This window comes from Arvicanthis niloticus, chromosome 4, assembly GCF_011762505.2.
Source record: "Arvicanthis niloticus isolate mArvNil1 chromosome 4, mArvNil1.pat.X, whole genome shotgun sequence".
In the NCBI taxonomy this organism is placed as follows: Eukaryota; Metazoa; Chordata; class Mammalia; order Rodentia; family Muridae; genus Arvicanthis; species Arvicanthis niloticus.
This window is the reverse complement of record NC_047661.1, coordinates 86,344,157-86,358,695: the sequence shown is the minus strand read 5'-3', so window position 1 is coordinate 86,358,695 and position 14,539 is coordinate 86,344,157. Positions and strand designations below refer to the sequence as shown.

General features: G+C 48.8%; 1 protein-coding gene across 1 annotated transcript; it reads left to right on the top strand.

The window, feature by feature from the left end:
- The first annotated feature begins 3,039 nt into the window (after positions 1–3,039).
- Positions 3,040–13,307, top strand: LOC117707713 (chymosin-like). Its single transcript, XM_034501213.2, has 9 exons — positions 3,040–3,101; positions 4,968–5,118; positions 5,971–6,088; positions 6,463–6,581; positions 8,517–8,716; positions 10,289–10,402; positions 11,137–11,281; positions 11,792–11,890; positions 13,142–13,307. The coding sequence occupies exons 1-9, from the start codon at positions 3,040–3,042 to the stop codon at positions 13,271–13,273; spliced, it is 1,140 nt and encodes a 379-aa protein (XP_034357104.1). The 3' UTR covers positions 13,274–13,307.
- The last annotated feature ends 1,232 nt before the right edge of the window (positions 13,308–14,539 follow it).

The following is a 14,539-nucleotide window of genomic DNA, read 5'->3' as shown; positions in this document are numbered from 1 at the left end:
GGTGGAGTTACCCACCTTGGCTGCCCAGAGCACAGAAGCAGAACTGCCCTTGGGCTTGCCTTGAGACATCTCTGACCATGACCTAGAACGGATTATGGATTATCCCACCCATCTGAAAACAGGAGGGGTTGTGGGTTGGGCCTTCCCCTTTAAATTGAGAGCTGAACATTAAAGCTTTGAGCCTTGATCAGAGAACTTTGTCTTGGCTTCATCTCTTCTCGCCCTCCGCCCCCTTTCATTCCCAGCCCCCTTTCAGGTGAACCCAGTTGACTTGTGGCCCCAGGCGGCCAAACAAGTGTTTTGTTGAGATTTTTGTTTCTATGGTATTAAGGAAGTTAACCCTTGATACCTTCATCTTTGAATGTGACCCTATCACTATCAGTCTCTCTCTTTAGAAGAAGAAAGTGAGGCGTGGAGCAGCAAGGACGTTTGTCTGAAGTCACACCATATGTAGTTAACCATGGCCACACGTGTTTTTCCGGAAGCCACACTTTCCTGGTCATCTTGCAATTGGGGGAGACAATGCCTTTGAATTTCCTCAATTAGATCTATGTGCGCTTACTTGATGGTGGACTCCCTGTAGGTTGAGATGACAGTAGTTCTGTCTGTTGTGTCTAGTGTAGACACATAAGAGACATTTAAGAAACTGACCTCAGTTGGCCTTATCAGTACCTCTATCTGAGTGGAGAACAAATCTTGTGCTGAGGAAGGGGTGCCCTTGGGTCCTGAGTTGTTTCAGCCATTTTCATGAGTCCCCAGACATAAGCCTTCCAGACCAAGGTGATTTGTCCTTGTGTGGTGCCAGGCAGCGAGTGCTTAACTCTTATCATGGTCCTTCTTAAGAGCATTTTCTAGATTGTGGCTTGCACCCACAGATAACCTCTCAGCACCATGGGCTGTGGGGCAGTGTTCCAGCATACACTTGAATGCTCTCAGATGGTTGCCAACTGTGTGAACAAATAAAAAAGCAGATAACACTAAGGGATCTTTGATTCTTGGCTTTGTGGTCACCCTCCAGTGGGAGAGGTGGTTTCACCTAACTCCTATGGTCATTATCCTTGAGAGGTTGCCACTGGGTCAGGTTATGCCATTGGGGACATAGAGCCACAAATTACCCTTCCTCTATAACGGGAGCTAATGACCTTGGAGTGCTGGATACTGCAGATGGGACCCACTGTACCAACTGCAACTGTCTCAAAGGGCGGCTGGAGGTGGAGACAAAAGAGCTGGAAGCAGAGTTGCTCTTGCAGTGGACTGTGGAGATGTTTGTTCAAGACACTTGAGACATTGCCAGCCTCTAATTTCAGGCCTCTCAGAACCTCTGTCTCTTCATCTGCAGCATGTCACACAGGTGTCACCAGCTACTTTCTGATGCTTATTAGGGGCAATGGCCACTCAGTCACACATCTGCTTATTCAAATATTCCCCAAGCACCTCTTGCACATCTTACTCAGTGATGAAGTATGGGAGGAGATACAGCTCAGATGCAGGGCCATCAATTGGTACTGGGCCTCTGGGCCCTGGGCCATCAGAGCCGTACCCTGAGGGGAGAAAACAAGAAATAAGCTTCACCTCTTAGTGTAGATGTTGCCCCTTGCTTCTCTGGCTTTGGAGTAGAAGGGGCAGAGAAGCAGCTGTGTGCACCTATGACCACCTCTCAGGAGTCTGAGAAGCAGCAGTGTCCTGGCCGTCTGAGGACACATCTGGTGGCTTTGTGAAGGGATGTGCATGAAGGAAGGCATTGCCATGATAGGAATCAAGGTTGGCTCCTGTCTTTACTTCTGTTCAAATACTCCTCTGCCTGGTCTCTTGGGGCCCTCCTACAACTCCCATAAGCCACATGTGTGGAATTTCAGTTGACACTTCTTTTGGAAACCCTGATGTATCCAGATCCCCTACCTGGCCTTGGTTGTTGAATCCTGCCTTCTCTCCGCTCTGCACCCTTGCCAGGCCTTCCTCTTCATGAAGATGTTTGTCCTGTTAACAGCAGGCAGCTGTCACCATGCTCTCTTGTACATCATGCTCCTGAACCCCATGCCTTCTAATTTGCCCACCTTATCCTGGCTTTATCCTGATTTGTCAGTTCATAGGCCTGGCACATAATTATCTCCACAAATGTTACAGATACAGACTTTAGCATCTTTCCAGTCTCAAATCTCTTAGGCTGGACAGCACAAATATCTGGTTTCTCACCTGGTCTCCAATAGAACACTCAACATATTTGCATGTGTGTTCTTCCTCTACCCCTGAGTGGGCCTTCTACATGCAGTCTTTGCCTCCCCTCTTTAAGCTGTCACTGCCATCTTTCCCATATCCCTTACTGTGGGGCGTGCATCTGCCTTCCCTCTGTGTCCTCCCTGGTCCTTCCAGGTGTTCCACACATCTGCCACTCACGTTCTCAGCCTCCTTTCCATTGAACACAGTGTCTCTAGGGATCATGTGCCTTCTCTTTTAGACAGTTTCTCTCTGTGGGAACTTGGGGTATAGTTGGCCTAGGCTCTAATGTTGAGCTTCCTCTACAGGGGTAACAGATTATACAAGCATTCTTGGTCGCAGATGCCACTTTGTGAGACTAGACCAAGACTTCTGTAGAAAAAATGGTCTGGGAGGCCAAAATCAGGAGCACCTTGGACATCAGTAAAGTCTGGCCTAGGGAGGAAGCAAAGAGAAAGGAGGTCTGTGACCTGGTGGGAACAGGGTGCTCAAAGAGCAGAAGGTAGAGCATGAAACAAGTTCCTGGTAGCAGCCCCACCTGTGTTAGCTCAGAGGTCCCATCTAGAGGGGGATTTGGTGTAAAGGGGCCTGTGTTGACTTTTCCCAGCTTGAAGGCCCTTCAACATTGAAGTCTTTAGAATGGTAGACTTTGCAGTTCTTATCAGTGTGGGTCTTGGGTAGTGTAGGTGCTATCTCACTATGTTTGTGAAGTAGTCTGAAGTTGGGGGTGCCTCTGAAGTCTGGGCATCCAGCCAGAAGGAGCCCCGCTCTATAAAGGCTGAAAGGATGGGTACTGGCTAGAAAGGCCGTTTCACGTGGTCCAGAATGAGGTGCTTCGTGCTGCTTCTCGCTGTTCTTGCAGTCTCCCAGAGCCATGTGGTCACCAGGTGAACATTGGACCCTGGGTGGGCAGGGGGACTGTTGTTCTTGCAGCCCTCCATTCCCTTGTGGAGACTCCAGGGGGATTTCTCTCACTCTTGTCTTTACATACTAAGTGTGACCCTGAGGACAGGGAGCCAGACAGGAAGCCTGGAGGATAGGAAAACGTGGTTTTTAGAAAAAAAAAAGCTAGCCAGCATTTTGTCTCAGCTTTACCACCTCTGTGCAGCAGTTACTTCATCTACTATGAAATTAGGGTCTTCATAATGCCCATCTTTTAGGGCTGTTATGAGACTGGATGACTTGATATTTGTAAAATGCTTCAAATAGTACTAGACCTACTGTGAAATCCATATACACACACATTAAAGCAGATTTATTGGTGTAAGAACTCCTTTAGAGAGGTCTGTAGGTTCTCTAAAAATAACTAGGGCATCACCTCTACTGCCATGGATTAGACGATTTGCACTTTACAGATGAGACCATTGTTCAGGGAGAGTCCCTGTGCTACCCAACACCATGAGGCTAGTAATGGAGGAGCCATGGCTCAGCCTGGCTGGATTAGCTCTCTTGCTGCCCCCACAGCCATCCCAGGTGCTCATGTGTGTGTTCTGTGAAGGCCGAACACAGAGAAGACTGACACCTTCTTGGACTGGATTCTTGAAAAGAGGTTGAGTATCTTTGCCCGTGAGGGCTCTCTGACAATGAATTTTTCTCAAGTCCAAGGCACACTGGCAGCTGTATAAGAGCCAGGGCCAGAGCTGAGGACCCTGGGGTGAATTCCAGGCAAGGCTGGCCTCTTGGCTCTGCGTGAGGTAGCAGCTGCATTCTGGTTGTAGCCGGCTTTTCTCTGGAAGAAGAGGTTCCTGAAGGTGGTACATGGCATCTATACTTCTGTAACCTCAAGTTGTCATTTCAACTAGCTCTTAGAGAGGATGACATGATTGTTAGAAGTTTTGGGGACTGTGAGGTGTGCAAAGTTCTACTTTAATCTATGGGGAGAGAAAATGAATGGTCAGATGGTCACGTACGGAATAAAAAAGTGTTGGAAGGAAAGATTAGCCCTATTGTATAAGAAGAAATGGAAGACCAAGGTACTTGGACTGCCCTCCCCCTCACCCCCCTCCAAAGGGCTGTGGCAGCCTTCCACTGGATGTGCAGAGGACTTGGAGAGTCTCCTGGTGGAAGCTCAGGGGGCTGTGGCAGTTTGTGGGTTGCCAAGGAACATGGCAGAGACAGGTCTAGAACTGTTTTTCTGCAGTTTCCTCTCAATCTTTTCTTTTCCAGTTGAATTGCCTTCATTCTCTCAAACCTAAACTGGGCCAAGAGGTCCAGTTTGCTGTCCTGCTTGTGCTGAGGAAGTTTTAAAGATTTTTCCAGCCACCTTAGTGAAAACACTATTCAGAGAAGAGAAAATCAATTGGCAAAAGGTGGTATTACTGCCAGAAGCAGGTGCCTTTGTGTAGGAGACAACATTATCTCTGCCTAGAGAGGTCCTTCTCACTGTGTGACTTTGGACAGTGTCTGGCACACAGTAAGGCCACAGGGAGAATTTGGTGACAGAGTAAGTGTCGGTGTTCTTAGTATCTTTCAAACCAGGAGCAACAAAACTTATTACTCAATGTGTCATAAAACAAATGTAGTGAGTCTCTACCACACTGGAAAAGAAAAGTAACAAGAAATGTCAGGGCATTGAATTTAATGATGCTAGACAGTGACCTGTAAAGCAGCATAGAATCTATTACTTTACTTTTGGTTATGCTTTTTAAAGTTGAAAATCATTGGCATTGCCAGTGGAATGCTGGCCAGAGACAGAGCTGGGAGCCAGTGTGGGGATGGTTTACTGAGCCCAGTCTTCTTCCCCACCGCCTCAGGATCCCTCTGCACAAAGGGAAGTCTCTGAGGAACACCCTGAAGGAGCAAGGACTGTTGGAGGACTTTCTGAGGAGACACCAGTATGAGTTCAGTGAGAAGAACTCCAACATCGGGGTGGTGGCCAGTGAGCCTCTGACCAACTATCTAGATGTGAGTGTCTCTGCAGGCCTCCTCAGGCATGAATTCTAATGTTCCCAGGCTCCTGCCTTGTTAGAGCATCCTTTCTTTCAGGAAGTGTGGAGCCTGTGGGGCATGGAGGCCCCCTCCTTGCCATCAGTAACTCTATCATGGGTCAGCAGAGCCAGCAAAGGCAGCCCTCTGGTAGTCAGGGCTCCAAAAGCCTTGCTGGATGGGTCTGAGTTCCAATGACCTTCATCAGACAGCCTGCTTCCCAGGATCAGGGGAAACATGTCTTAGTGTGTGGTCATCAGATCAGGAGACAGCAGATGCCTGGTCTTTATCTTCTAAGGCATGGGTTCTATTTTTCTTTTCTTCCCACCCAGGCAAGAATACCATTGTGCCCTTTTCCTTTCTGGAGCCTGCCACCCATCCGTCACTCATGGCACTAAACAACCAGTGCTTTTTATGCCTGTGCTTTCATTTCTACATCCAGGTCACAGTCCTGCCCCAGCCTCAAGGGAGCTGGAAGGAGCAGGTGGAGTGGGAGCTTGAATGGCTTCTGGGATTCTGCTCTCAGCAGATGCTGTAGGCGGGGTAAACTGGTCTCTTCCCCAGGCAGGACTTTAGTTCTGGCTCTCAGTGTGCTTCTGAGCTAATTCCAGTACTGTTATATGGCCTGAGGTGGGAAGCACAGAAGACTCTGAGATGAAGAGTCCTCCCTGTGGAGTGGGCACCACTTTCTCTTTTCTCCTTCTTGATGCTCCTCTTCCCAGGTCCCTGAGTAGAAATGCCGGCCTCACAGGCATCTGTGCGCAGCATCAGTCCCTCCCCAGTGTTCCCCACCCCTGACTACACCTCTGACCCAGAGCTGTCTGTTCTTAGAGTGAGTACTTCGGAACAATCTACATTGGGACACCACCCCAGGAGTTCACCGTGGTGTTCGACACAGGCTCCTCAGAACTCTGGGTACCCTCTGTCTACTGCAGCAGCAAAGTCTGCCGTGAGTGACTTCCCGCTCTACACACCCCTCCTGTCCCTTCCTTTTCTGTCCCCAAGATGAGGAAGTGGAGGTCCAGAGAAGAGGAGGATCTCGGCTAAAGCTACTGAGCTAACAGAAAATGGGCTTAAAAACACACACACTTCGGTTTTCTTCTCTGTTGTGTTTGGAATCACACGGGCAGAGGGTTGAGGGTGGGGATTGGCTTTCTTGACTAAATTATGGGGCCATGTTGCAGAGAGACCAGATTATATTTTCCACAGAGAGAATGGCTGATCCATAGCCACTTACAAGGCCTAGTGAGGTTTTCCACCCTGCTTGAGAATGTTGAGGGTAAGAGGACATGGAGGAGCCACTAATTTGGGTCTTTGTTGCAGAAAACCACCACCGCTTTGACCCTTCCAAGTCCTTCACCTTCCAGAACCTGAGCAAGCCCCTGTTTGTCCAGTATGGTACCGGCAGAGTGGAGGGCTTCCTGGCCTATGACACTGTCACAGTAAGTGAGGTGGCAACAGACCAGGCTTCCCTGACATTTCTCTGCAGCCATCTCTCCCCCAAGACCCTCAGTTTTAATGGTCTGTGCATCTGGTGGTAATGAGGATCCCTTGGGTCCTGTCCACTGGGCAGCTTTTGAGAGGGGTTCCCACTGGTACCCATTTGTGTGATGTGCCCTTCCTTCCTCCATTGCTTGCTGTGACTGCTCTCAGAGATCCACTCAAATGCTGCCCCAGTTCCTGGTGCTCATGCTCCTATCTTGGCCAGACTTCTGGACTTGGGTCACTCAGAGTTTATTTGACTCCTCACACTTTCTGTATATGGTCCCCTCATCTGTATTAACCTTTCCTTTGACCTGTTCTACCCCAGTCTTTGCTTCTCTGAAGAATGTTACTCTATCAATGAGCTCTCTCCAGCATCCTATAAAAATCACACGCTGCCTATGGCCTTACCCTGATTTATTTTTCTTCTGAGGACACATTGCATCTGACATGTTCTATATCACTGCTTTTTAAGATCCACCATTGGCCTTTCCTATTGGATAAAAGGTCCCCCAAGGCAGGGACTTTCTTTTATCCATTGCTACATCCTCAAAGCCTTACACACGGCAACTCAGAGCTCCTTAATGATAGTTTGTTGGCTGAAAAAGAATTGAGTTATTCCTTAGTACTTAGCCATCGTTTGTTTATTCACACCATGCGTACTTGCTCTAAGAAAGATACAGTGAGGGACAAGAGAGGACCTGCTTGCCTTGTGCCTTCTAGCAAAAGGCACCCAGGTGGCCTTGTGAGAGTAAGGTCTATATACAAAAGACAAGTCAGATGGCTTTGACTGTGCCGAGTGGGGTGTGAGGAAAACAAAACTAGGATGTATGGGAGGATACTTGGGAATCAGACAGTGGAGATTTGGTGGACATGTGGCAAGCTGGAACCCACGCAGTGCACTTCTGGAAGCCAGGCCAGAGATGATCTGGGGTCAGCACTGCAGAAGAGCTGATTGCAAAAATCATGGGCCAGGGAAGAGCTAGAGCAGTTGAGGAAGAGGCCAGAGGCCAGCACTGAGGGTGGGGCAGTGTGAGCTAAGGGGCAGGAAAGAGAAAAGTCGTGAGAGGCAGGGCCAGAAGCAATGATTCTGCTCAGCGCCTAGTAAGATGCAGGAGGCAGTTGTAGCCTGCGTGGCAGGTTGATCTCAGGTTTTAAAGCTCACATTTGCTGCCCTGTGTGGGGACACAGGGCACACAGCAGAGGCAGGAGACTGTTTCAGCACTTTGTGTGGCCCAAGCAGGCTAGTGGACACATCTACCCTCTGGGGAAATGGGCAAATGAAAAACAATTCTCTTTAGCATGGTACCAATAACTGTTCAATAAACGAACACTCAGTGAATGTTCAATGTGTGTTCAGCTATTTAGCTTAGGCACTGATTGGAGGTTCAGGCATTATTATTTCAACTATCAGATGGAGAGGAACTTATTCAAGCTCAGTCAGCAAATGATTGAATGGGGACCCACATGGCACCTGCTTTGTGCATGGGGATGACTCCATGGGAGGACCACGGGGGAGGACCATGACTCAAAGGTGCAGCTGTTTCTGCAGGCAGCCTTAGAACAATCATCAACCCACTTCCTTTGGTCTTGTGTCCAACATGAGACCTGTGTCTGCACCCAACACTGTCTCCTCTTCCTCTTCCAGTCTCATCAGAGCAATTCTTCAAAAGCAAGCAGAAAACGTAGAGGACCCGGCCCACTCCAATCTCTTAAGCTAAAACTAACCCTGTGTTATCTATCAAAGTGAAGACAGGACAGTGAGGGCTGGAGTTCTGACACTGGCCTGTGATCCCAGACTGGCTGCCCCATCCCTGGGATTCTCTGTTTCTGGCTGCAGAAGCTCACAGGTGGAAAACATCATGACAGGATTTTTTTTTTCTTCATGTTTCCAGGTCTCTGATATTGTAGTTTCCCATCAGACTGTGGGCCTGAGTACCCAGGAGCCAGGTGACATCTTCACTTACTCTCCATTTGATGGCATCCTGGGCTTGGCCTACCCTACTTTTGCCTCCAAGTACTCAGTACCCATATTTGACAACATGATGAACAGGCACCTGGTGGCCCAAGACCTGTTCTCCGTTTACATGAGCAGGTAGGAGCTGTGCCCACCAAGGGTCTGACTGATATCTGGTAAGCACTGTTAGCTGAAATGAATGTCACTACCTGCCAAGGTAGCCAACAGCATCCAAACTATCTCCATCCTGGTTTCCAGACATCTCCAACGTTCTGTCCAAAGACCTTACTGGACTCACTCATGCAACTAGAGTTTACTGGGTCAAAGATGAGGTGACTTCCATTCTACACCCTCATGCCCCACAAAGCAAAGCCTTTCTGGGGATGTGTTAGAGGGCTTGCACATGCTAGGCTTCAGGTTTAATTCCTGGCACTACAAATAACAAAGACAAAAAAAAAAAAGCCTGTTTCCATCTCTAGATAAGGGCTTTTAACTTGTCCTTCTAAGGAGACAGGATCTCCGGAATCATTTGTCAATGTCTTTGAGATCCTCAATCCTAAAGAGTCCAGGGTTCTCCTTCTACCAGAGAGAGAAACAGAGGCTTGTTTTTTCAAGAATTCATGTTGTAGCCAGGCCTCGATCCCAGGGAGCCTGCTACAGTGTTGATGCTTTATTTTCCTGCTTCTTGTGATGACCTAGCTCCTTGGGGTAGGTGGCTGCACAAGGAGAAAGAGACCACCTCCAGGAGAAGACGCTAGACAGCTGAGGAGAGGGGACCCCAAGGGAAGAGTAAGGTGGTGCATTTCATTCATGCATGCATTTAGAATGCATTCATTCATTCATTCATTCATTCACTCACTCACTCATGTACTCCATGCATATTTACAGGGCCTTTTATATGCAGAGGTTAGGCCAGGACATGGGTACACACATAAGCAAACAAGACAAGCTGGAAGATGTATTTTAGCAAGGGAAAGAGACAGCGCACAGGTATTCATGTTGCAATCAAGCAGTTGTGAGAAGGGGGCCCCAGCAAAGAATGGGACATATGGGTGCCTTAAAGCATGGGATGTTCACTCTGACATGTGTGTGTACGCCTGTGTGCACGTGTGTGAACATGCACACAGGACAAGGCAGGACAGGCTCCATTGATGACGAGTGAGAATTATCCAGGCAAGGGGCAGAGAACCAGCACGGTTTACACAGCAGGTTCTATGCTCTAGAACCTGGAAGTAGGAAGGGCTCAAGTTCTAGGAGGTGGAACTGTGTGGATAGATAAGACAGTGTACAAGTGTGTCCCACTAAGCATTAAGCATGCAACTGCACCCCCGAGGAAGCAGAAGGGATCCGGCTTTGGGAGGCAGTTTTAATCCAAAGTGTGAGGCCTTGTTGAAGACCCTCTTGGGGTGGAGGTTCAAAGGGCTGCTGGGAGGATCTGAGGGTAACCTGGTGGTCCCCTGACCTGTGTGGTGAGTTGCTCCCTCCCCCATGGCAGTGCTGAGTCAGGGCTGTGAGGCTGAGAGGAGCAGGAAACTGCTGCTGAGTCACAGTGAAGCCTGCCAGAGGGAGAGGCTGCTGAGGTTGCTGGGTTGGGTCGGGAGAGAGGCAGTAAAAGGCCTCTAGGTCTCCACCAATCTGACTCGGGATGGGACTGGGCACCCTTCCCCAGCAGGGTGTCCACTGCTACAGAGAGGCCTTTCTTGGTTCCAGGAATGACCAAGGGAGCATGCTCACGCTGGGGGCCATCGATCAGTCCTACTTTATAGGCGCGCTGCACTGGGTGCCCGTGACGGTACAGGGATACTGGCAGTTCACAGTGGACAGGTGGGTGAGCGGAACCTTGTATGGACCCCTGCCAGAGGCTGACTCTTGTTGTGTGGATATGGAGGCTCAGGTGTCACACCACAGGGCTGAGAAGAGTTGTACCCAGTGGCTCTGAGATTACGGATTGATTCTGATAGCTAGCTGGGACGCCAGCACCCTTCGCAAGCGGTTATGCTGTACATTCAACCTTGCACTGACTGCCTCTTGCCCGGAGGCATTGTGCTGAGGGGTTCTATGGCTATCTCATTGGTTACCACTGAACCTGTAGGAGTGCCAGTATTGCCCTCAGTGTGTAGGCTATAGACTTTTGATTTGGGCCTCATGACCATCCTCTGAGGAAGCTGATTCGTGGATTACTCGTGTGCCCATTTTGTTCATGAGAAGCCCAAGCATATACAAATGGCGGGAGACTTATCTGAGACAGGTATCGAGTAAATGGCAGAGAAAACTTGAAACTGGATCTTGAGTCCGCAGTCTGCACAGAACGGTGTGCAGGCGGATTGTTTTGTTATTGGAATCCTTGCCATTTGAGCTGTTCTCAATTCAGACACCAATTGTGGGGAAAATAGTTCAGTCTTTGATCTTGGGATGTTTGGGGTAGTCCAAGAAGAGGCTCAAAAGAGGGATTTGGACTTCTCTCCTTCCCTGAGGATCCTGACAGGGGTAGGAAGGACCCAGAGGGAGAAGGCTGGTTATAGGTTGGTTCCCTGAAGTCCTTCTGTTTAATCTTCCAGGATCACAATCAATAATGAAGTGGTGGCTTGTCAAGGTGGCTGCCCTGCCGTTCTGGACACAGGCACTGCCCTGCTGACGGGGCCTGGTAGAGACATCCTCAATATTCAGCAGGCCATTGGAGCTGTGCAGGGCCGTTATGACCAGGTAAGGTCAGGCCCTCCCCTTACTTCCAGAAACTCCCCGAATCAAGAGCCCTTTTCTACACAGAAGAAATGTTGAGAGAGAACTTTGGGTGAGTTTATTTTTAAAAAGTGGCTGATGCTTCCCTTCCAGCATTGGTGGGCCCGTGTTGGGGAGCTTGACGCTTCCTTTGCACAGTGGCATCATCCGTTCCCTGGTCCTGAGAGGCTATGCCTTCTGTGGCTCGCTAACTTTTGCTGCACCTTCCTGTACTACTTGCTCTACTGCTACAGTCTACCCCTCCCCCTTTTTTCCTGAGATACTTGTACACTCTGGCTGTTCCTATCAGGAAGACACTGTCCCTGTGTTGCTGAGAGCTGATACCTCCAGTGGGACTATGTTTTGAGACCAGGCCCCATCTGGACAGCCTCCCTAATTCCCTCTGAGGAGAGTCACACAGTGTGGAGGAAGGAGTTCTGCACCATCAGTGTCTCTCTTGATAAATGGCTGATGCATCCCTTTCCCTTCTCTTAGTTTGACATCGACTGCTGGAGGCTGGACATCATGCCCACCGTTGTGTTTGAGATCCATGGTAGGGAGTTCCCACTGCCGCCCTCTGCCTATACCAACCAGGTATGCACTTCCAGAGATGCTCTGGGTCCATCTAGCATCCCTTCCCCTGGGACTTTGGTGAAGACTAATGGCGTGGACCAGACCAAGAATACAAGCCCTCTTGAATGGGTCATAGCATTTACCATTGAGCTTCTTTGTGTGGCCACTATAGAGTCTCGCTGAAAGAAATGCAAGACTGGAAGGACAGGGCACCAAGGGCTCTGAGGAAGGATACAGATTGGATCCAAACTGCCCATCAAAACCTCTGTCCACGGTTCAAACTTCCAAGCCCCGTGGCTTAGAATTCTGTCTAGGGTTTCCTTAGCTCGTTTTGGCTGTTGTGGGACTGTTAGTCTCAATGTGGCCTGATCCTGAGTACCCTAAACTCATGACAATTAGGGTGATGGACGCTGCGAGTCTGATGGTAAGGGGCTGGAGATGTGGGGTACAGTACATGGGGCCAGGACTCAGAGCCACAGGGCCTCACTAAATCACTGCAGATTAAGTCAAATTAATTTTCTTAAGATCTATTTATTTAAGTCTTTAATCCCAGCACATGGGAGTCAGAGGCAAGATAATTTCTGTGAGTTTGAGGCCAGCCTGGTCTACATAGTGAGCTCCAGGACAGCCAAGGCTATATAGAAAGACACTGTCTCAAAAAAAAAAATTTAAAATTTTCTTTTATTTTTTATCTATCTGAGTATTTTTCCCACATGTATGTATACATAGTATATGAGCCTAGTGCCCATGAGGGTCAGAATAGGATGGATGTCAGACCCCTTGGAACTAGAGTCACCAATGGTTGTGAGCCATCGTGTGGATGTTGGAAACTGAAACTGGGTCCTCTGGAAAAGCAACAGGTGCTTGGTAACTCTTGAACTATCTTTGCAGTTCATTGTTTTTAATTTTAATTATTTTTAGTGTGTGTGTGTGCGTGTGTGTGTGTGTGTGAGGATATATGCATGTGAATGCGTGTAGAAGTCAGAATAGGGCATAAGGTCATCCCCCGGAGCTGGACTTACAGGATGCTTTGAGCCATCCAATATAGGTGCTGAGAACTCTGGTCCTCTGCAAGAAGCAAGTTCTGGTAATCGATGAGCAATCTCTTCAGACCCTACTTTCTTCATCTGTTGGGTGTGATGAATCCCATTCTCTTTGCTTACCTGGGAAGGTGATTTCAGGATGCCGTGAGATGACAGAGAATGACTGAGTGATGGGGTAGAAAAACTCTTGCCATCGAATCCAACCTCACTGCACTCTTGCTTTTTCCAGTTCCAGGGCTCTTGCTCCAGCGGCTTCAAGCATGGTTCCCAGATGTGGATCCTCGGGGATGTTTTCATTCGGGAGTTCTACAGTGTGTTTGACAGGGCCAACAATCGTGTTGGGCTGGCCAAGGCTATCTGATTATACAACTACACACACACACACACACACACACACACACACATTTATCAAGTGGAACGTTCCCAATAAATACTGCATTTCTTCAAAGACTGTTTTCTTTTGTTTTCAAGAGCACTAGAGTTCTGCACCAATATGAGGTTGGGCTGTGCCTGCCATGTGGACAGAGCCGTGGCCACATGAATTGGGGAGGGATGGAGATATGGTCACTGGGTAGAAACTTTCATGAAGGGGATGACTGTTTTGAACTGAGATGGAGGAGACTAGATCCATGTTGTCCATCTGTCTTTCCACTCTAGAACTTTCTAGACAATGGTATCTGAGGAGTAGAGGTGTGGCGTTAGGGCTGAATAGAGAACACTCAGCCCATGGAGAAGATGTCTCTAGGTTCACAAAGAGTAGGATTTCGTTGCTGTTGCAGACATGGATCAGAGATGCAAAATGTCTTGGAAGGATCTAGGTCACAAATTGCTGTTTATCTTGGTTGGTTAGAACCTGGACATTATCGTATTCTTTCTTAGGGTCACAAGTGACCATCAGTGCTCAGACATATTCATGTTGGTCTGTTTTGACGCTGGTAGTTGAGGCCAGGTGCCAGTCAAGTTCCCATCGAGGACTGGGTGTCAAGTAGGTAGAGTGCCTCCACCCTCAGCCTTGCACACTCTTCCTGAAAGGGTGGCTCTGGAGAGCCAGAGCTCAGAGTGAGAATAGGGGATTGAAGGTTCTGTTTTTTCCCTCAGTCACCTTGGGGCACAGGCGGGCAGGCTTCCAGGAGAGACCTCCAGAGCTTGGGGTCTGTGCTGACTCTTAGGAAGTATTCTTCTAGGCCTGCACACGAGTGCTTCTACTCCCTTTTCTCGTCTTCTCTGCATGCGTGTGTATGTATGTGTGCAGGAGCACATATGGAAGACAAAGGACAGCCTTGAGCATCATCTGCAGGAACACTGTCCACTTCTTTTGAGGCAGGATTTCTCATTGCCCTGGAGCTCACCAACTAGGCTAGACTGGCTGACTAAGAACCCTCAGGGATCCTCCTGTCTCTACCTCAGAACTGGGCTAACAAGTTTGTACCAATATACCCAGCATCTTTACATGGGTTCTGGGGCCCACACTCAGGCTCTCACGCTGGCAAAGCCAGTGCCTTATTGGCTGAGCCATCTCCTAAGCCCTGGCACTGCCTTCATTTGACGGGCTTTTCTCTAGAATGATATGAGAGCTCAGACTCCTGTTATCTGTCTTTTATAGTCACAGTGTTACCACATAGCGACA

What these genes read in the sequence shown, in the direction of transcription:
- LOC117707713 (XM_034501213.2), top strand. Translation starts at nt 3,040, where the DNA reads ATGAGGTGCTTCGTGCTGCTTCTCGCTGTTCTTGCAGTCTCCCAGAGC. An exon ending in CAGAGCCATGTGGTCACCAG is followed by an intron (nt 3,102 to 4,967) that starts GTGAACATTGGA and finishes CCACCGCCTCAG; the next exon opens with GATCCCTCTGCACAAAGGGA. An exon ending in TGGCAGTTCACAGTGGACAG is followed by an intron (nt 10,403 to 11,136) that starts GTGGGTGAGCGG and finishes TTAATCTTCCAG; the next exon opens with GATCACAATCAATAATGAAG.